The 22367-nt window shown below is 44.1% G+C and overlaps 1 protein-coding gene across 10 annotated transcripts in view; it reads right to left on the reverse strand.

Moving 5' to 3' along the window:
* Positions 1–1427: 1427 nt before the first annotated feature.
* The window catches only part of ppp1r12a (protein phosphatase 1, regulatory subunit 12A), a 40868-nt gene continuing 19928 nt past the window's right edge, over positions 1428–22367 (reverse strand). Inside the window, exons 4-27 of one of the 10 annotated variants that reach the window (XM_068717229.1) lie at positions 21684–21843; positions 20905–21049; positions 20748–20822; positions 20480–20571; positions 20115–20272; positions 19783–19895; positions 18172–18279; positions 17380–17604; positions 17099–17190; positions 16485–16598; positions 15586–15738; positions 14354–14518; positions 13840–14013; positions 12378–12468; positions 11923–12105; positions 11643–11814; positions 10509–10630; positions 10308–10373; positions 8602–8618; positions 8371–8488; positions 7946–8050; positions 7764–7811; positions 6318–6368; positions 1428–3287 (exon numbers count right to left, since the gene is read on the reverse strand). In XM_068717229.1, coding sequence (XP_068573330.1) covers positions 3201–3287; positions 6318–6368; positions 7764–7811; positions 7946–8050; positions 8371–8488; positions 8602–8618; positions 10308–10373; positions 10509–10630; positions 11643–11814; positions 11923–12105; positions 12378–12468; positions 13840–14013; positions 14354–14518; positions 15586–15738; positions 16485–16598; positions 17099–17190; positions 17380–17604; positions 18172–18279; positions 19783–19895; positions 20115–20272; positions 20480–20571; positions 20748–20822; positions 20905–21049; positions 21684–21843 — 2834 coding nt within the window. In that variant the 3' untranslated portion in view covers positions 1428–3200. Of the gene's footprint in view, positions 5267–6317; positions 6369–7763; positions 7812–7945; positions 8051–8370; positions 8489–8601; positions 8619–10307; positions 10374–10508; positions 10631–11642; positions 11815–11922; positions 12106–12377; positions 12469–13839; positions 14014–14353; positions 14519–15585; positions 15739–16484; positions 16599–17098; positions 17191–17379; positions 17605–18171; positions 18280–19773; positions 19896–20114; positions 20273–20479; positions 20572–20747; positions 20823–20904; positions 21050–21683; positions 21844–22367 lie in introns of all 10 variants that reach the window. The other 9 variants (XM_068717228.1, XM_068717227.1, XM_068717234.1 and 6 more) reach the window with 9 other exon arrangements.

The following is a 22367-nucleotide window of genomic DNA, read 5'->3' on the forward strand; positions in this document are numbered from 1 at the left end:
CCAAATAAATTCTTAATAAACTTAACTCTGTTTCCAAATTACCTAAGATTATATTCATCCATCCTGCAATTTCTTTTAATGTAAAAAAAATAAGGTTTTGAATTACATTTATCATTCTCTGCTAAAAGGGGATTTCTACTTTCCCCAAATTTGACATTTTATTTCTTACACAATAACTCACAAAACCCAATTATGGATCCTAAAATGTTTGGAGATACAGTTTTAACAAACCTAAAATGTCCTTTATGCCTTTGAGTCAAGCAACCGTCACTTAAAAGCAGCATTAATTCAAACCATTTCTTACTATAATGCCACTTTTTAAAGCCACAAATCTGTCTAAACGTGTTTTTAGTTCATTTTCTGCTCGTGATGGTTGAGGGAGCGCAGTAACGGCACAAAGCAGACCTCCCAACAACGTGCTGAGGCAACGGAAAAACAGAGAGGCCAGGCACTTTAGCATGACTCTGAGCAATTACAGAAGATCCCACCGCTTATCCTGCGAAGCTTCATCTGCAACATCGGGGCCCTTCATCACGGAGACAAAGAGCAGAGTCACACCCAGTGAGTGAACACCGAGGCAAAAAGCAAAGTTGGTTTCATCATCACCGTCGTAGAAATCACATAAAAGAGAGAATCGGTCTCATTCTGAGGAACAAGTTGCAGCAAACGCTCTCACACTCGGTTCACTTTATCATCTAAATCTTCTGTCATGTGGGATTACAGTGGATCACAGTGGATCACAATGAGGGTTTCAGATCCAGACACAGTGCTGAAGCTGGGTAGGACTCTGCATGTCTAATTTATACGGATTAGAGTGTTTCGGTATCCAGGATTGCAGAATCACTCGCTAAGAGAAATCCCTCCACTACATCATAACAATGTGAAGTCCACCTGACTCGGAGTCTGCAAAGATGTGCGCCATCTACTGGCCATCAAGCTCCTCAGCCATTTAAGTAATCACAATATTCATGTAGTGCTATTCATCATGTAGTCGAAACTAAGACAGGGTTGGTAGTAAATTGTTCAATTTAAATGTTATTAATGTAAAAAAATAGGATTGTTTGGTAACACACGACACCCATGTTTATAACGCATTAAAAACCCTTACAATGCATTAGAATCTGCTTATTACACTGTATAATTATAGTTACAAGCATACATATTCATAATGCTTAAACCCAATAATCATAATATATCGTAAAGCATTATATTATAAGGTCAAGTATAATACTTCATTATTTCTGGTTATGATAATCACTGACTATTTTTGCAAGGATCATGAGATAATTTACATAGCTGGAGTAACTTTGAATCACACTATAACAGCGATTATAATGCATTATATATCATATATACCATAATCATATAGTGTAAATATACCTTTAACATAATAATCATTAAAACATATTCAAATAATCAGACGGGGGAACTTTACAATGTACAAGTTTATTTTTAATGAACTCTTCAGTGGTTGGTAGTCACAGCACAGCTTGCATGTATTAAGCCACACACCTATTTTACAAGATGACGGGAAAAAAATAAAAAATAAAGAAAAGAAACAAACAAAAAGAAAAAGTCTAAACCAGCGTAGATGGTCATCAGTCCATCTACAGTGACTTTTCTTTAAACTTCTTTTGCTAAAATATCCTTAAAAGGCCACTGAAATGCATAAAATGTTTTCAGATGCATGGAATATTTGACCGTGGCGATTTGCTTCAACCTGACATAAAGACTCCTCACATGGCATCAACAGTGCATGTAGACATTTGTAAAAAGGACTGGGTTAGCGATACCTAAGATATTATTTTTTATTTTTTTTTAGTGACAACACCTTGGCTATAATACTACAGCTTTAAAAAAAAAAAAAAAAAAAAAAAAAAAAGAAACAAAATGAACAGCACTCTTCCAAGTTACTGAATACAACGAAAGTGAAATGTAGTGAAGCGATTATTTTCTTTATCTCACAATTATGTGAACACTTATTTTAAACTGGAAAACAAAAAGAAGCACTGAACACCGTCCGGTGTAGGAGAGAGAGGCTCTAACTGTATCCAATGTCTTCAGACTATAAAAGAAAAAAATAATTAAAAACACACCTTTTCGTCCTCTGGAATTTGTATACTTTTAATAGTAACAGACGGGAGCCATAAATGCATGCCATGTGCTGGTCTCAAACAAATACATACAGGTATATACAGCATCACTCAGTACCTGCTAAAACAAAGTGAGAAATACAGAGTATAAACTGACTACACTACAAACTTAAAAAAAAAAAAAAAAAAAAAAAAAAAAGGGAAGGAAGGTGAGCGATGAAAGCGGTGGAAGAGTGAAAAATCCTACATGTGATGGACTCATTAAAGCATCAAAATAAAAAATAAAGAAATGCATATTGCACATACAGTGAAAGCTTAAATTCCACCAGGTCCGCCTCGTTTCGCTAAAGCGAGATTTAAAAAAAAAAAAAAAATTCCCTCTTGGAGGAAGACACAGAGGTAACAAAAAGTAGGTGGTGGGGAGTGTGTGTGTGTGTGTGTGTGTGTGTGTGTGTGGAAGTAAATGGAGAAGTTAGGAGCCACAAGGATTCAATATGGGGTAGAAGTGGCACTTTGTGGGGTTAAAGAGGGAGGGAACTGCACAGCACACAACACCAACACAGGGAGGAGGAAAATATGAGAGAGAGAGAGAGAGAGAGAGAGAGAGAGAGAGAGAGAGAGAGAGAGAGAGAGAGAGAGAAAATCAGGTGTTGGATAATATCTGTTCTTCAGTGATAGCCGAGAGAGAGAAGAGATCGCTGCAAGTGTTTTTCCTCTTTATGTACAACTAAGGCTTATTGGTTAAATAGTTTTCAGGCTTCCCCGCCCACTATCCTTTTACATGCTGATCACACAACCCTTTCTCCTTTTGCTCTGTAAACTCAGTGGTTCTATCGGGACAGCAACCACACAATCAAGTGGGGAATAGTCGAGGAGGATGGATGTTGGATGGATGGATGCTGCAGTGGTGGTGGTGGTGGAGCAAAAGGGAGATAAAGAGCTGAGAGGAGATAAAAAGGAACAAAACAAAAAAAAGTCATCTCTGATGTCTGTTGCAATTAATATCTAAATGTGCAATTCCATTAGTCACTGCCATGGGGGACTAGGGGGTGCAGAAGACGGGGCGGGTCAGGGTGGTGGTGGTGGTGGTGGTGGGGGGGTCTGTTTCTACTTGGAAAGCTTGCTAATGACTCGAATGAGTGCTCCGTTCTCGTCCTTTAGTCTCTGGTTGTCTGCTTTCAAGTCTGGGAGCATCTGAAAGGGAATAAAAAAAAGGAAACGAGGGAAGGGAGGAGGAGACACACACAGAGAGAGAGAGAGAGAAGGCTTAGACAAGTCTCGACTGATGCATGGAGTCGTTACACCGGTCAGGCCACTTTTTTTTTTTCTTTTTTTACAAACTGTTAATTGCAGCCTCGCAATCTTGGAGTCACACAGCATCTCTCATGTTTTGTTTTCCTCTTTAAAAAAACAACAAAAAAAACACACTTCCTTGTTCCAAGTCAAAAAAACAAAAAAAAAAAAGAAGAAGAGAGAAGTCAAAGCGGGGCACACCACAGGCCAAAGATCTGGAGGAAGCCATGCAGCATCTGAACGGCTGCTCACCGGCAGCCATTAAAATACACAGCAGAGACACAAAGAAGTCACTTGTGGGTCATCGTATAGGATCTCACAGAGCCCAGCGGGTGGCAGGAGACACTCTTTGATTTGTAAGGAACTAACACTGTCAGACATACTGTCACGTTACTGTAACTGAAGGACCTTACGTTACATTTTGCTACAGCTGCTCAGTGTTAGCGATTAGCTAGTGGCTACAAATACTGAATTCATTCCATCATATAAATATAATTATGTTAGCATTTTTATTACCCTCAACATGCTATTGTATACGGGAGTGAATTCTTTATACAACTCACCTGTTTACATCATATTGAGGCATAAAGCTCTGATGAATTGAGGGCCCCTTTGAGTGACAGGTGGGTGCCACGACAGGTCGCTAGCTGCTAGCAGTGTGCTCTGGGCTCCACTAAGGAGAAGCTAATCTGAATGAAACGTGTGGATTCAATATTAAATCTGAGATTTGGGAACATCCATTAAGCGAATGCCAATATGAGATTATTAATTACAGATTGTTTAATGTTTGGTTCTGTTACTTTGTGCACATGAAGAGTATGATGTAAATCATTTAAGAGCAGAAGGCATCTTTTCCCAACGTGACACCTCCCGGGTTCCATAGTATAATATATAATACATATATAAGAAAAAAAATTTGAATGGCTCCTGAAAAATGTAGCGATGCTGAGACGACGACAACTTCAAATAGAAAATCATGATCGACACTCAACGACAAGAGAATTCAGTCCCCTTAAAAACAAAGTCATTTATTTAATACAGATGACGATCAACTGCTAGCTTAAATATTCATGTTCTGACGTATAGCGAGATATTTTATACTCGATGCTGATCAGACACTGCTGTCGGTCCATGCAGCTCACTTTTATGTATTTGTTGATGTCATCTGTCAAATTAAAAATTTGGGGAGTAAAGAAAGAAAAGCAGTCTTTGAAGATTTTGGGTTTAAAAACAGGGAAGCCAGTTCATGCAAAGAAGCCAGAACAAGCCAAACTGAACAAGTGAGCTCCCTCTGATGGAAGCGTCACAACTAGAAACTACAGAGGACACTTTCCTTTACAGCGAATTCAATGGAGTCAATTCAGACGTCTGACATACTTACCCGAGGCTTTTTTTTTTGGTATCTATCATGTTGGTTTAGGATGTTTTTATAGACTGAAATGTGTAGAAATCACCTGCCAGATGTGTTCTGTAGAAGGAGAGTGTCCTGTTGTAAGAACTAAAAAAAAAAATAAAAACACCCTCCCCAATGTGAAAACCAAAAGCTGTGGGGAGGCAGAGGGGGCTGAAAGTTTACAAAACCAGAGGTGGTTGAGCGGCCGGACACCTGCCTGTCTATGGGTGCGGGCAGAGCACGAATGGAGCATGAGAAGAATGGGGTTTGGGAAGGGGGAAGGTGAGGAAGAAAGAAGAGGAGGAGGAGAAGGAGGAGGAGGAGGTGGTGGTGGACAGACGGACGTAGCTTAGAGGTCGACGGTGGGCAGCTGGCTGCAGGCGGACTGCGAGAGCTTTGCCAACACTCGGGACAGGGCCCGGTTCTCAGCCTGCAGCCGCTCCTTAACCTGCCGCAGGGCCTGAACCTGCTTTACCTGGGGGAGGTTCTGCAGGGGGGGGAGGGGGTGGGGGGGGGGGGACAACAACCACAACACAAAGAAAACAAAGTGAGAGAGAGAGAGAGGGAGGAGGAGGAGGCAGAGAGGAGAGGAAGAATGGCAGAAGAGGACCATATTTAAACAAATTAGGAGAGAAAAGGTTTAATGAAAGACAGGACAATAGAAATTAACAGAGAAGAGGGGCCGAGGAGGAGGAGGAGGAGAAGGGGGAAGACAGAAGAGGAAGACTGTTAGAAAAATGGGGACAGACTTTGGAAACCGACGGAATGATTAAGAGCTTTCCGGGTCAGCCTGATGCTTGTAGATAGAATGGGAAAGTGACACTGATAAGATCAGCCAGCTGCCGAAAAATAAACACACTTCGTTATCACAGCGATGGGAACAACACTTGCTTACTAGAATTTAATCTGTCCTCCTATAAAAAAAAAAAAAAAAAAGAAGGAAACTTTAATTGGCCGCCTCAATAGAATGTCAACACAGATTATAACTGACCTGAGATGTGCCCCGAACAGAATAAGAGATGCACATTTAGCAGGTAGACAAGCATGGGGACGAGGTGAGGGACCGTACGGGCTGAATACAAAACACTTTATTCGGGCCAATACGTTATTTGGGGTTCAAAACTTAACCGAATAACGTATTCGGTGACTGTGCCAGCTTTATTTTCCTCATCAGCCATATCATACTTGTCCGGTATTAACAGCTTCTTAATAAACAGTCCACATGTGCACACAGAATATCTCAAGGACAATTCCCTTTTTATAAAACCAGGGTCCTGTTTTTGTAGTTTATAGCAATATTACTTCTCAAGCATCGAGGCATTTGGGATAACTCACCACTCCTTTCAGAATAAATGTAAAAATGATTCAGATTTGTATATAAAGGGACACGGAGACGTAAGTGACAGCTGTTAGCACTATGTTGGAACTCACAAGTACCACCTACACACTAGCTGTGATCCTGACTCCACTAATGGAAATGTTCCTAAACTGAACTGCACATGACGAGAGAATACAATGTGTGACTGCGTGTGTGGTACCTTAAGTTCCTCCTCCATCTCAGAAATCTTCCTTTCTAGAGCTCTTCTTTCCTGCGGGGCGGAAAAGCAGAGCGGGGTTAAACTCGGGACCGTTTCACAGAGTCGACCGGCAGAAAGCACGCTGTGGTGCAGCCTCTACACACTGCATTGAACAAGGTGGGGGAGGATGGTGAGGGTGTAGCGGTGGCACACGCACACACACACACACACACACACACACACACACACACACACACGATCACACGCATGTCTTGTGTGGCGTCTGCAAGCAACAGTCAGTAACAGACTTACACGTTCAGTGAATTTATAATTTATATGTTGAGATATCCAAAGATTGGGAGACGTAGATGTTAATGGAAAGACGATGACATGGTCAGAATGTCTTTTTTGAACAACAAAAAAAAAAGACATTCTTGTCTTATAAAAAGCTGTGAAGACAAATGGAGGACGGTCTTAAAGTTACTACAAGGAACTTTGAACTGGTTGTAACAGTCTCAGTTTAATACTGACGCCTCTATATGACCTACATGAGAAGACTGGGTTTCTATGTCGGAATTAACACTCAAAATCAGACTAAACCATTTACAAGTCCACCAGAAACTTCTTCAGCACCGACTCCAGCAGAAGGGGCCAGACCCCGATCCGGATTTGCGAGGTACGGGAGAACCAGAACCGGGAGGGGCCAGACTGTCAGACCCATGTTGTAGTAAAATGAGAGGTTTTCTAAAGGGAGTCTGGTGTTAGGAAACACTACCGCTTTAGTCCACAGGGACCGCCAGAATCAACACAAAACCAAAGTTCCTTGTAGCAGCTTTAAAGAGTAATGGATGGATTGGTTATGGTTTCACGGCTACACCGCTCTGCAGCTGAAGACGTCAGCATTATTACTGAATGAGTGAGACAAAAAAAAAAAAACACAAACACACACACATGCACAGGTTCAAATCAACGGTCTACAATTGTTCTACTTCCTGCATAAATTGAGTTAAACACACTTCCACACACACACACACACACACACACACATAAAAAGATCAAAGTAAGCAGTCTGGAGAAGAGGTGACCACACGCTGCCTCTGAGGCTTTAAACACAGGTGAGAGAGAAGTTGGCGGTGTTCTGGGTGGCGAGGAGGGAGGAAGTCCCTTTGACCCTCGACTACATGTGACAGCCAGCAGCAGAGAGCAGACCGATACAGAGAGTCAGGTTAAGATCATACCACTACCCAGATGATATTGGGGCCTGCTTGTTACCTTCAGACATAAACCCATTGGTAGTGTTACCAGCATGTTTAAAGCAGGGACGGATTAATCAAAAACAACACAAGGACTTCTGAGTTCTAGGTTTACTTTGAGATAAAGTTGAGACAGAAGTTATACGTATTGTCAGTTCATAGTGTTACCAAACAAAGGACATTTGTTATAGAGCTTATGAAACTCCGTCGTTACCCTTTTCTCCATCTCAAGCTGTGATCGGTCAGCATAGCGTTCCTGCCTCTGCAATGAAAATAAATAAAGTTCTCAGGAATCCTAATCGTCTTTATCAATACTGATCAGCTGACGCGGCGAGAGAGAGAGAGAGAGAAAGAGAGAGAGAGAGAGAGAGAGAGAGAGAGAGAGAGAGAGAGTACCTGTGTGGCCTTCTCTAGTTGTAGCTTCAAGTCTGCCAGCTCCAGGTCTGTGTCACGTAACTGGGCCTTCAACTTCTCGTTCTCAGCTAAGATCTGCTCGTAGAGCTGAAGGGAGGAAGGCAAACAAATCCAACGTGTGAGACGAGCAAACCACCAAAAATAAATAGGTTAAAACCTAAAAAGGTAGAGTCTTTCGTTTATTCCACATTGTGTGGGAAGGAAACTGCCCAAATAGCTTTGGGACCCACTTCTATCACTTGGTACTTTCTAAAGTAACAAGTAACATCATACATTTGCATTTTATTCACATGCGTCAGGGAGAGCTTAAAGTGATGGGTGTGGGTTTTTTGGCCCGTGCGGTGGGATTAAACCCCAGGATCCGAAATGAGCCGACGCAGCAGTTCGCGTTTGTTTCCCACACACACCTTCTTGTAGTCAGTGGCGTCGTCTCTGTCCAGTCGGCTCGAGTATGTCCTCCGACTCTCCCCGTAGCCACGGCTGAAGAGAATGTCGTTGCGATCTATTGACGAAGTGCTCTCGTTCCTGCAGCGGGAACAACAGGCGGTCGTTGACAAATACAGATACCAAAAAAAATACAGACAACATATGACAGGTAATAAGAAAGAGCATAATAACGTGAAGGGGGTGAAACATACCTGGCCAATCTGTCACTCTGTAGGAAAGAAAAAAAGGAATTAATATTGACAAAATCAAACTAGAGATAACCCTGACCCTAGATGCACTGATTGAAGCCAGTTGTCATTCTGTAGCCTCTCTGGATGAATCAGCACCTGGCTCTCACTCCTTTGCAATCTGTGCCACACACACACACACACACACACACACACACACACACACACACACACACACACACACACACACACACACACACACACACACAAACAGCTGCCATGCCAGCAAAGCGCCTCGAGGCGTACTGCGTCTGCAGGCCTGCTGTGCTCTGAGAAACGGGGCCCCGACATCACAGAGGGAGGGTCGAGCTTCCAGCTATTTTAAAATGGCCGTCACAGCTTCCTGAGGCGGACAGAGGGCGGTGACACAACAACGCTACCGTCTGAGTCAAGAAGTCCTGAAGCCTCCGAGGGAAAGGAACAACGGACGAGTTCAACTGATCAGATAAACAGTTTGGCTCCATCCAGAGCACGACTACAGATGTAAGACACGACTGGTGAATAACAAAGTTATATAACCCTAGTCTTGATTTTATCTAATGAAGTTCAATACTTTACAATGTAAACTTTTCACGATTCTTTTAAAGATATTCTCAGCATCAGTCAAAGATTACATTTTTACATTATGGTGCTTTTAATTGGCAGGAATGCTTTCCAATCTCCGTGTGGAGATAATTGCTCGTTTCCCCATCTAGCGCTCTGTTGCTGCTCCACCCTCTCTTTTGTCCTACTGAGAGTGAAGCGGTGTGTATCCCTGCTGACTGTACTCGAGTAAACCACTACTGTCTGCTCTCTGTGTTATTGCTGCAAAGAGAGACTCCCATTGAGACAGGATGTTCATCCAGCCAGCAGTATTTTCACAACACTGATTCTGCTCTTCCTTCGATAGAATGAACTCATTTAAAATTGGTTGCAAAAGCTCATGGGTAGTTTTTATTGTTTATTTCAGGGAGTGGAAGAGTGGTCAGTCCATGGCTCACATGTTCATTTAGCCTATCGCTGGTTATATGTGAAACAAAAAGAGCAAAAAGAGGGTTAAAAAGTGGGGGTTTTTGCTCCTAAATCTCATTTCAAATTGTAAAATCTCTGACATCTCCTTCGTGTGTGTGTGTGTGTGTGTGTGTGTGTGTGTGTGTGTGTGTGTGTGTGTGTGTGTGTGGTCTGACCCAGTGACCCAGCCTTCCTTGACTTTGTATGTTTTTAAAACCCACTGATCTACGGCTGAGGCCACTTTTGGTTTGCAAGGTCACCGCAGCAACCAGACAATCACCAGAAGATGGAAACGATTTTTATTGCAAAAAAAATAAAAAAAATCAAAGGCTGCAGACGGTGAGAAGGGAAGATTAGTGGGAGGAGAGGAAATCATAGCTGGACAGGAAGGAGAAGAGAATATCAAAGACTGCTGGACTTGCTTGGCCTTGACTTCATGAGATGAGACATGAGGAAGGACCAGGATGAAGAAGAAATGAAGGAGGGCAAGATCAAACGGAGGTCAGGGCCACAGGAGAAAAGCAATAGGGCTTTGGTTTTGGCTGGAGGACTGCTGCTTAAAAAAGTCAGTTTGATCTACTTTCTGTGAGTGTGTGTGTGTGTGTGTGTGTGTGTGTGTGTGTGTGTGTGTGTGTGTGTGTGTGTGTGTGTGTGTGTGTGTGTGTGTGTGTGTGTGTTACCTGTGGCTCTCCCTTGGTGCTGCCCTCCTCTGAGTCGGACAGCTGGTCAGGGTCATTTTCATCACCCTGGAATTAAAAAAAAAAAAACACAGATCACAAGGGTTACCTTTCAAATGATCAGAGAGGAACAGAACGTGTTGTGAACTGCTGCTCCTCATCGAGAGAGCGCTTTAAATACTTGTGATGATCAATGTCCCTTACATCTTGGGTCCAGAAGGAGACGCCGGTGGAGCGCCTCTTCTCGCGGGGCCGCCTGCGATCCCGGATGGAGCGAGGCTGAGACTTGTCCTCTCCCTCCTTCTCCTCCTCCCTTTTGTCTATTTCTGCACAATCGAGAAGAGCGACAGCAGGTTACACTAGACAAACACACTGCTGAAATTACCGCAAATTAAAAGACAGAATAAAGAAAAGAAATCCTGTAAAAATGATGACAGCTTGTGTAAACTTAGTTACAGTAAGTACTACACTATTAGATCTTTAGTCAACTCTTCAATCAAAGGAGAAGACCAGGAGTTTGTGTATAAAAGCAGTGAAACGATCAGGACAACAACTTGACTTGGCTGGAGTTCAGAGGGGGAAATAAAAGGCCATTGTGTTCGTGGGAGAACAAAGAGGTCAGTGTTTCCTTCCGTTGAAAAGACTCAAACTGCCTTCTATTTTCCCAGAGATCCTTCGTGGGTTTATTTGTTGAGAGAGGAGTGACTTAATATTAAACGCAACCCAATCCCCTCTCTGTCTGTCTGCCCTTAATCAGCATGTGGCACTTTGCCCATGAGAATGTGGTTCTCTCTCCGACTCCGAGACGCTTCACTGATATCGACGCGTGTTTTATTGCGTTTAACTGTCGGACTCTTTTGGGTTGTTTTGCGATGTTGTTGCCAACGCTGGAATAGCAGCTTCTTTTCCCTGAAGGATAGTCCACTGTTAAAGCGTGCACGTCACTGTGTGAAGGGAGGTGCACGCACATCGAACAGCCAACAGGAGCGTTCCGTCTCTGAAATGACCAGCGATCGGTCAAAATCTCCCGTCACGAAGCCAAGAAAAGGTGCAGACGTCTAGTTCTCTCTCAGACCACTTGATTACAATATGCTGAAAGGTTGTTATGGAATTTTTTTCCCCAATGATGCCAAAAATAAACTTCCCTCCCAGCTTTAAGATAGCCAAAGCTGGCTTTTTAGCCATGTTAGCACACCCATTTAAGAGCACACGCACACAAAGACTGGATCAGATATAAGTTGTACAACACCATCTACGTAGTGAATCTAAAGCGGATGAATAGATCCAGTCAGGAAGGAGCTGCTGTAGACGTGGATGTGGATGGAGAAAGGCACCGACCTTTTTCTGTGTCTCTGGAGGAACGGCTATAGGAGGAGGTGATGCCCGTCAGGCTGTTCGGCCTGTTGAGGGAGCTGGAACTGGAGGACAAAGCGGTGCTAGTGTACGGGGTGGAGGCAGTGCTGACTGTGGAAATGGCCGAGGTAGAGGAGGAAGACGAAGGCCGGTAGCGCTGGTAAGGAGAGAGGGGGGGGGGGGGGGGGGGGGGTATTCAGATATATTTAAGGTGTAGATTAAAAGTGTTGATTCAGCGATTGGTTAGGCTGTAACAGAAACTTACTTCTTCGAAGCTGCGGTACTTCGATCGGTAATCGTCTTCCTTGACCTCAATCTCTTTCTTCTCCTCTTGCTGCTTCTCCTTGTCCTGCTTCTCTTTCTCCTCCTTCTCCTCCTCTCGGGTCTTTGGGGTACGACTCCTGTCGATTGTTTTCTCGGCCTCTTGCAGGTCAGTCAGAGTCACACCCTGCAGGAAGAGAGTAATGCACCATCTTCAGAATCTGAATCCTCTAAATTTGTTGATTTTTTGTACTTATTCTAGTTATAAAATTGATAAAAATCATCACAGATTTCTCAAATAATCAAAACGTTCTTGATTAGAAGAGGAGACCCGTCATCCTGATGTGGGAAGCTGAAATTGTACTCTTGTTCTTTCTAACAAATGGTGACTATTTTTGGAGTAATGGAATAATAACTTAAGTCTCAGCACATCAGAGGAGATGATATCGGTTAACTAACCTGAGTGGACCTCCTTGACTGTCGGGCCTGTCTGGAGCGAGCCTTCCTCTGGGACTCTGACTCCTCATCTCGCACTGGTGTCAGGTAGGACCTAAAACACACACACACACACACACACACACACACACACACACACACACACACACACACACACACACACACACACACACACACACACACACACACACACACACACACACACACACACACACACACACACACACACACGGTTAATCATTTTGGAAATAAGAGCAAAAACACTCTAGCATCAGATGGGCAAACTGGATGAACACAATGTGTCTGGAAATTGTAATTGTTGTGTATGGTAGTCATGTTAACCTTTCTTTTAGGTGCCTAAAATACATTTTGTGTAATGTGAGGCAGACATCTACATCAAGAAATGTTGGTGGAAGAGGATTTCCTGTAATGAAGATATATGTGGAGCATTCAAAATGTTTGAGTTTCCTAAGAGAAAGCTTGAGGTTATTGTGGTGAAAGAGGATACACATGTATTTGGCTACAGTATCGGGTTCAGCAGGCAGCTCAGTGCTTCATTCTAGCACTTTCTCTCCGTGTGCCTCTGTTGGCCACACAGGAGCATCGGTGCAGCGAGGAGCCTTGAGGAAAAAGTGCAGCTTCTGCACACCTTCCTTAAAAGGAAAAGTCTCTGGAGCGGTCCAGGCTCTGAAACAGACCCGACCCACTCCCACCAGGACAGGTGGCTCATTTCAGCACTGCAACAGGAAGACATGCACTCAACCCCACTCATGCAAACACAGACAGACTCTCTCCTCCCCTCTCCACTGTGTGTACAGAGTTCCACACACACACACACACACACACACACACACACACACACACACACACACACACACACACACACACACACACACACACACACACACACACACACACACACACACACACACCCTGTTCTCAAACAGAGGAAATGCATCCGGATTACTGTTTGACTGACGGGAGCTTTCTGAGGTTAATGCCAGTCGTTCTTGAAGCTGCTTACAGTAAATGTTTTGTTCCAAACTCCACACTGCCCGAGTTTGAAAATGTCATGAATATACTAAACAAAAAACAGTAAATAAACACCAACTCAAATCTCCGAACTAAACAAAACTACAACTTGTACATAATCAAACTAAATGCATCATATCCAAGGCTAATAAGAAAAGATGAGGAAGCTAAATATGACACCAAAGTACCGTAGCTCGTATACTTATGAAGGTAATAAAATACACAGAGGCACCATGGGATATTTAAACATATGAACACACTATGGTACAATAATCCACTCCTCTTGTTTTATGGCTGCTTTTCCTGTCCCTGCATTGACGAAGTATGTTTATTAGTCCCTTACTTTTGTTAATGGTTTGGCGTGGCATTGTTTCAGTATCAGTATGGAGATATTTATGCCGGTATCGTGACAACGCTCGCGTGCATGTGTTACCTGCGTCGTTCAGAGCCAGTGACGATGCCGGTGGTGGTGGTGGTGGTAGATATGGCGCTGGTGGTAGTGGTCGATGTGCTGGTCGTAGTGGAGCCGGTGTTTATCGTGGGGATGACGGCAGCAGACTCCTTCTCCTTCTCCTTTTCCCTCTCTGCACTCTCCTCTGACCAGTACCTGTTCACACACACACACACACACACATACACAAGTATTTTTAGAAAGAAAGATGCTTAGCCTGACAGATTCTTCCATTTCAACTGCTTTTAAGTGAAGCCACATGTTTAAAAAAGGTCAGATATTGTAACATTCCTAAACCCATATAAAATACAAAAGGTTTATCCTGTCAGGCCTCTTTAGCTCCCAAGAAGGACAAAATATTCCAGAGATGTGTTTCAACTTTTCGGGAAAAGTGGAAACGCTCTAGGAGAAAAGCCACAGAGTTATAAACCTAGTTGAATATCTACAAGCCATGCATTAAAGGTGAACGGTATCTCTTGCAGTGCTGTTGGCGTACCTGCTGGTGAGACTGGTGGAGCCAGTGCGGGTGGAGGAGGAGCCCAGGCTGGAGAGCAGGCCGCGATGGCCAGTGGGCGAGGTAACGGATGAGGAGGTGGTGGTGGTCGTGGAGGAGGAGGTGGTCGAGGAACTCAAGTCCTCGTGTCTTCTGCCAAAAGAGCCGCTGGAGGACAAAATGTCGAGACATCAAACATGCAGAGTCAGCAGGAAGCCAGAGCGATGGTACAAATGACAGCCATGTTGGTCGCAATAATTGTCACTGCATGAGATTAGGGGGGGAAAAAAAGAGTCTTGTATGATATCAAGTGGGGAAAATATATCAAATCTATGCCACATAGGCTTAATTATGATGGCGTATTAAGGCCATTTTCTGTCAAAAACAATAAATTACAGAGCCGGGGGAGAGCGGTATTATTATAAGAAAAAAAGATTATCCCAAGATATAAGAAAACATCTTGGGAAAACAGTTTTTTTGTCAAAGAATCAAATTGCAAGTTCGGATCAACCTCGTCACATCAGAGAGGCCGCCGCTTGTCATATCAAAATTATACTTCAAACGCGGATTTAGCAAAAGGAAATAGTCATGATTTTATTCACATTGCTGTGAATTGGACCTATTATGGATAAAACATACTGCTTTTTAAATATGAGATTATTCTCATAAATTTCAGTAACATTTTACCACTTAAATCTCAGAATATTTAACTTTTTTCTCGTAAATTTACACCTTAAATTGAGGAAATTCTGAATTTTCTTTCATTATTACTCCCCAGCCCCAGCTTCAAATAATTTTTATATATATTTTGCCATACTTACAATGGCCCTAACTCGCCATCAAACCCTCTACAGTAAACGGTTGTGATATTATTTTGTTAATTTAAGTAGCTCTAACTGTCTCTGTGAATGGATCAAAGCATTTTATTTTGGTTATTCCAGGAAGGGCTAAAAGGTTCTGTTAGTTCTCTCTAAGTGCTAATAATGACAACTGATTTAAAAAGGATATTTTTAATCTTGCCGTCTCTGAACATACTTTCATCAAGTGATAACTGTAAACCAGACTTCATCCAGAGTTCTTAAAGTCAAAACAACCACCTCTTTCCCAATAATCATTTGGACATTGAATGCAACACAGGACACATGGTGGGCACTCCAGCAGAGCAGGGGCACACAGTCAGAGAGGACAGACAGGTGGGTGTAGAGAGGGCGGGGCCCCGGGCGAGGCTGGTGTACCTGCGGTAAATGCTGTAAGACTGGTAGTGGGAGGTGGGTGGCTGCCAGGGTTTAGTATTACAGGTGTTAGGGTCCAAGCTGGAGGTGGACGAAGACTTGGCTGGCACGTCCCGCGTGCTGCCGCTCCGCCCTAGTGCTAGCGTGTGGGACGTGCTGGCGTGTTGGCAGGCGGGTGGGCGAAGAGAGGGCATGTTAGCGGTGGAGGCGCACACACACACACACACACACACACACATACACACACACACACACACACACACACACACACACACACACAGATATAGTACAAGAAACACATATTTTAAGACTATTAAGCTTTGACAAACTACTGGTGCATTCATGTCATATGGGGATCAAAGCAACAGAGAGGTTTTCATGAATTAAATGGAGACTTTGTGATTGCAAACACCTTGTTCGGTTAACACAAACATAGGTCTCTGGTAATTTAAAGAGAGATCAAAAATAAACAAAATGAAGTGTTTTTCCCATATGACATGCATGCAGCATAAGTCCATGTCGAGGTTTTGTGCTACAAACGACTGTATGAATTTGATTTATCTGGGAGTCAGACAGGTATACAGGCTCGTTAAAATGCAATGAGTAACGCATCGCAAACTCAGCGGCACAGCAACCTGACAGGACAGGTACAGTCATGCAACAGACTCTGTGGCAGTGACGGAGAAAAGCCTTCTCAGTAGCCGCTGCTGCGCATGGAAGCATGTAGGTACATATCTCTGGTGACATAATCCCAGCCAAATGTACAGCGGATGATCGATGAACGACTATCAATGCCGTCTACGCAAGTGGCTTTAGTTCCACGGCTATGCAAACATATCAGACGGAGCAGAGGTCTGACGATGACATGAGGGATGGAGGTTCGTATCGCCGCGGAGGCTAACCTGCGCTGGTAGCTGGGGGTTCGGTTGGTGGAGGCGCTTCCTTCGCTGTTCTTCAGGTCGTCGTCCCAGCGCCGCCGGGTGTACGAGCCGCTACGTATCAGAGCAGTGGAGTCCCTGGGTGGGGAAACACAAGCTACAATAGTACCTCAGGCTTCCCCAAACAGATACCGACACATACTAGAGAGGTGTACAAATTATTTCCCCCATTAAACTTAATTCTACCCAATCCATCGCTGTCTAACGTAACACCGAACGGGTGACCGTGGCTAAGTGGAGAGCAGGGCCGCCTTTCAATCGGAGGGTCGGCGGTTCGATCCCTGGCTCCTGCTCCACTAGTCTCATGTCAATGTGCCCTTGAGCAAGACACTTAACCCCAAAATTGCTCCCGTAGCTGCGTCTACGGTGTGTCGATAGATACTGAATTGTAAGTCGCTTTGGATAAAAGCGTCTGCTAAATGACTGTAATGTAATGTAATGTAACTAAAAAGGCAGTTTTCAGGGCCACACATACACAACATGCAGAGGCCTATTGCCTGCAACACATAGCAGCGGGCAGCAGGGGGCGCTCGTGCCAATGCACGTTTACACAGAGCCACTTGGCTCCCGGGTTTCACCTGTTCTCCTTCTCGTCAATGTCTGAAGTACTGGCGAGTCTCCTGGGGATGGTGGGGGCCACGTAGGCGAGACGAGTTCCTTTATCCTTTTCCTGCAGACAGAGAGACAAATAAAAAAAGGACCTACGTTATGGATTTGTTGCATCATCATTGTTTTACTTTTTATCTAGGGTGGAGGGTTTATTCCTTTTTCAAATACATACATGCTATATGGGAACTCCAAGAAAAGAAGCTCATTATGGCTAAAAGAAAGAAAAGACATTTTCTACACAATAGTTGACCTTCTCTTTGTCTTTGTTGTCCAGAGAGGAGGAGAGGCGAGGGCTCGAGGCCGAGCGCATCACCCCGGTCGCGTCCTTCTCCCGCTGAGCCTCCTTGGTGGCGGTGATCTCGGCCAGCGCCCCGTAGCTGCCCGTCTTCCTCAGACCCAGCCGCCACGACGCCGGAGACTCGTCCTTCCTCTCCTCCTCCACTTTAGTCGAGACCTTTCCGGCAGGCTGAGTGGGCTGAGAACGGACGGCGGTTTTAGTGTGCAAAGTAACCCGTTAAAAAGTAGTGTGAAGATGTTACGTTAGTCACATTGGTGAGTAACACAAACACCAACCGGGTCAAAAACAGTTTGGATTAATCTCCAGGGGCTGCAAAGATGAGACCGTTAAAGAGGACATGCCAGTTAGGGGATCACATCCACTTCCATGACTACCGGACAAAAAAGTGATTTCAGAGTAAATGCAATTCTCAAAATATGATAATTATGTAGCGCAATTAAAACCCTTTGGATTTGGATTTTGATAGTTTTCAGTTCTGGCAACAAATTATATTTTTTTTTTGCATACATAGCCATGAGCGAGTAAACAAAACACTGACGCAACACAGACACACGGTGAAAGCACAACCAGGACAGTGCTTTTTTTTTTTTGTTTTTTTGTTGTTGTGTGTGAAAACGACACCATGTGGGGTTGATGAGTGAAAGTCAGCATCACCAGGGCGGTTAGAGCGGGCGGTGAGTACTCTGTCAGTGCACAGGTGCATGTGGGATGAGAGAACAACTCTGGTGCACACCAATGCCTCACCATAGGTTTTTTGGGCGCTAGAGAAATGCCAGTTTTGCGCAAGCCTTGACGCCACAATGCAGGACAGCCCGGCTCCGCCACAGGCATGAGGGGAGTAACACAATCAAACTAAAGCCAACCGAGACAAGAGCCCAGGGGTGAGGAAAGACGCAGAGAGAAGGGAGGGCGGGGGAGGAGGTCGACACAGAGAAAAAGCCAGAATAAGACAGAAGCAGCAGCAAAAGAAACAAACTTTACTTTTTGTTTTAAAAGGCGTAGTCACACCACACAATGCTTACTGCCAAAACAGTTGGAATAAGTGACATTTGGTAGTGTCTGGATGTTGTTAATGGTTTTTTTCTCACTCTCGTTAGACAGAAGACATTGTGATGTGTGAGCACGAGGCTTCGAAGCAGGACTGGAACAAGGAGATCGTTGAGAAGAGAAGCAGGAAAAGCAGAAACATTTAGAGAGTCTTGGAGAGGCGGCCGCTGATCGCAGGACGTCGACTAAACGGCGCAGGTTCAGAGACATGGAAGGCTGTAAAGGATCGCTCCTCTTTAGGCTGCATTCACCGAATGTCAGGCTTTTATTCACGGATTTTAATGTTAACTTTGGCCACACAAAATACTTCAAACTATTTTTCCAACAGTTAAACTGACTTACTTCAAAGTAGCCTTTCGTTTGGGTTAAGAACAAACTCCCATGACAAAGAAGACAAGCGACTTCTGTTAGTATTATCCTATTTTGTCTCTATTTTGGGGATTTTATTGTTTTTGCCTCTTGTATCCCCCGTTTTTAAATACATGTTTTATTGATTTGTTTCTCTTGTGAAGCACTTTGAGCTGCATTTTATGCTCAAATAAAATACAAATAAAAGCTTGTTATTATTATTATCATTATCAATAAACATTATGTCACATTAAGTATTTGTTTAAACATGTGAACTTATGAAGCAGATGTTCCCTTGGTTGACTAGGTTGACTTTGGTTAACTGCTTGGCCTCATTCTGCCAGCAGAGGGCAGCAGACTCAAGAGTAGGAGAACACTGCCATGCAAGCCCTTGTTGTACTCCTAACAACAGTCTTATAGTAAACTGTTGACATCATTCATCCCCACCGTAAAGCCCCGGTGCCGTGCTTATAGAACGCCACCGACAATTAGTCGTAAATGTCATTCTCGAGGCCTCCGTGACATTTGTTAGCCGCGTGCGCTCATTGTGCCGCAACACCGAGAGCAAATCACAAGCGGGCAACAGCGATTTCTGTGACGGCCTGGAGTCGGAACTGGAAACTCATTTACAGCAACGTCAGCCGACTGTGAAATTAGGTTTGTGTTCAAGGGGGAGAAAACCTAAATAGATGGTGAATTTCACTGATTTGTGTACAGAATGAGGCACCGATGTGTCTCAGAAGAGCAAAGCCGAGGCACTTGAAGTGGTTTGAGAGGAGGATAGTGACGTGGTTACATCACGGCTGTGCGGCAGCATTTAAATTCCATTTTTAAAACCAATCAGCTGCTAATTTGAGTTGAGACCCGTCTTTCTTTCTTTTTTTTAATGCCGGTACTGCGACGGCTGTCTGCGCAGGGTGGGATGCTGAATACTCGTCCACCAGGTCGCACCTTCTTTACCGGTGAAGTGGGGGTTGTCACCTGGTTGGTTGGGCTAGTTGGTGGCGACACGGTGATGCCGGTCGGGGCGGGCGTCGTGCTGTTGCTCACTGACGCTGAAGGCTTGCTCTTGTCTGGAGGGAGCAGAAAGAAAGAAAAATGAGACGCGTTATAATGAAAACATGCTCTGTGAGGATTGTGGGAAATGTTTTAACTGACAACCAGCGAATGCTTGGTCTTCAGACCTGATTTACTGCAGTCTAAAATAGGTCTCTCTCACACACACACACACACACACACACACACACACACACACACACACACACACACACACACACACACACACACAGTACCTGCTTCAGTCTCCGACTCTGAATCTTCGTCGTCCTCTTCCTCACTGGAGCAGCTCGATTCGTCCTTCTTCCCCTCCTCTCCTTCATCCACCTTCTCTGATTCCACGGTCTCGATGCGTGGTGCGCTCTTCTCTGGCTCCAGAAGCAGCGTTTCTTTGCTGCGACACACACACACACACACACACACACACACACACACACACACACACACACACACACACACACACACACACACACACACACACACACACAATATAAAATATTGAAACTTTTACATAAGCATGTGCTGTAGTTGCCTTAATAATCATAAAACTAATTTAGTGGGCCATTTCCGTTGATTATTTTTCCACCGTCAAACTGTTTACCTCTTGAGTGGCTTCAGTGATTGGTTGTTGTCCCCGGTGGTTGTCGTTTCAATCAAAGGAGATTTCTTAACGTCTTTCTTGTCGCCTATCAGCTGGAATAAAGAAAACAAAGAAATTCTAACAGAGGAAAAAGCAGCAAGGTGTACAATCTTACAATGAATCAGAGTGAAAATGCGTAAATCTCATTCTAACAGAATTTTATCCTCTATTAAAACAACATGACAACATTGTTGTGTACAGATAGAAGTCACCAGCCACATCTACCGACCAGATTCTGTTTCTTTTGTAGTTCTTCTAAGTATCCAAGAACATCTTCGTCTGCTACGTCAAAAGCTGTCTGGCCCTGAGGGAAAGAAATGAAACAAAAGTTATCTAAAATATAGACCGCACGGCACTCAATGACAGGACTCGTGACAGTTCCTCACCATTTTATTGATGAGGTCCATGTCACATAGATTCTCCACCAGTATCCTACAGGCCTCCTCTTTGCCCCAGTGTGCTGACGCGTGTAGAGGAGTCCAGCCATCGTAGTCCTTAATATTTACATCATACCCTGTTTGGATTAAAAGCCTGCGAAATGACAGAGTGGAGAGTGTGAGAGAAAGAGAGAGGGAACAAAAACAGTCCGTTAGAATTTGCAAATCTTGTCTTCTTGGATTTGATTCTGTAAACTAATCTTTCAAGGTGCTGACAGCGTCCAGGCCTTAAGAAGTGCGTCAGCATTGTAACCCCAGGTCAGATTAATGAGATGCAGAGTCCACCCCTCTAAACACACGGACACATAATCTGAAAATCTTAGTCATTGCTGAGCGAGAGCAGAATGATTTTGGCAAATTTGACAACTCTAATATTTCAGCCCATAAATCTGCTGCGATGGGGGAAACATTTAGATCCCCATCTTGTATACCGTAGCGGCGCAAAACATCAGAGATCTTAGAGCTATCTATGGCAGCGCAGTCTGCCGGCGGGCCTCCCGGACCAGAGGAACAGGCGGCTGTGGTTCCTTTCCTCCAGCAGCGACGATGCCGGAAAACCGCATCGACAAGAAGCAGAGACCGAGATGTGCTTGGCGTTAGCAAAGAAAACACACGATGCTAGGCCTGTAAACGGTATTTAAATAACGCAACAAACGGTCAAAGCTTTATGTAACAACAAGCAGACACTGACTCATCACGCTTTGTGAAAATCGAGAACCGCTGCTTACTTTAAAACCTCGACGTATCCCTTCGCAGCAGCCACATGGAGCGCCGTTCCTCCGGACTTGGTGTGCCGGCTGTCTTGGATCTGGCCGCTGTTGAGCCACTGCCGGGCGTCCCTCAGCATGACCCGCTCCTCCTCTTTCCGGGCCGCCTCGATGTCCACCCCTGGTGAGAGACGGAGGACGAAAGGTACCGTCAAGAGCGGCATCCAAGGATTACCTGCTACTTAGGGAGGAGCAAACTGGACCCAGAGAATGGAGGAACGAGGCAAAAAAAACCACAATAATAATGTCTTAAATCCAGATATGGGAGTATGGAATACATTGCATTAGTATGTGACTATGGGTAACAGTAGAGAGAGATGGGAATATTTCAATGCACAGCCATGAGATGAATCTTTGTGCTTTTATTGATGTTGAAGACTTTATTCTAGAAACCTCTATAAACACTAGAGGGTGTTGTAGAGCACTCAGCAAAAAAAAAAAAAAAAAAAAAAAAATAAGTCTTGTGCCAAACGTCTGTCAATTTTTCTATGAAATAGCGTCTGCAAAAACACAGGCCTCATCCAGTGAAGTGGGTCAATATGTCTAAGCTATAAGCTTGCATGCAGAGCATGCAGGCTGGAACACGAGACGGGTCTGAAATGCACCGCTGCATGAGTCGCTGACTTGTCAGCTGAGTGTTAACTG

The sequence above is a fragment of the Cebidichthys violaceus genome, unplaced genomic scaffold, assembly GCF_023349555.1.
Source record: "Cebidichthys violaceus isolate CVI_PGR_0920_01 unplaced genomic scaffold, fCebVio1.0.p SCAF_21, whole genome shotgun sequence".
Taxonomy (NCBI): domain Eukaryota; kingdom Metazoa; phylum Chordata; class Actinopteri; order Perciformes; family Stichaeidae; genus Cebidichthys; species Cebidichthys violaceus.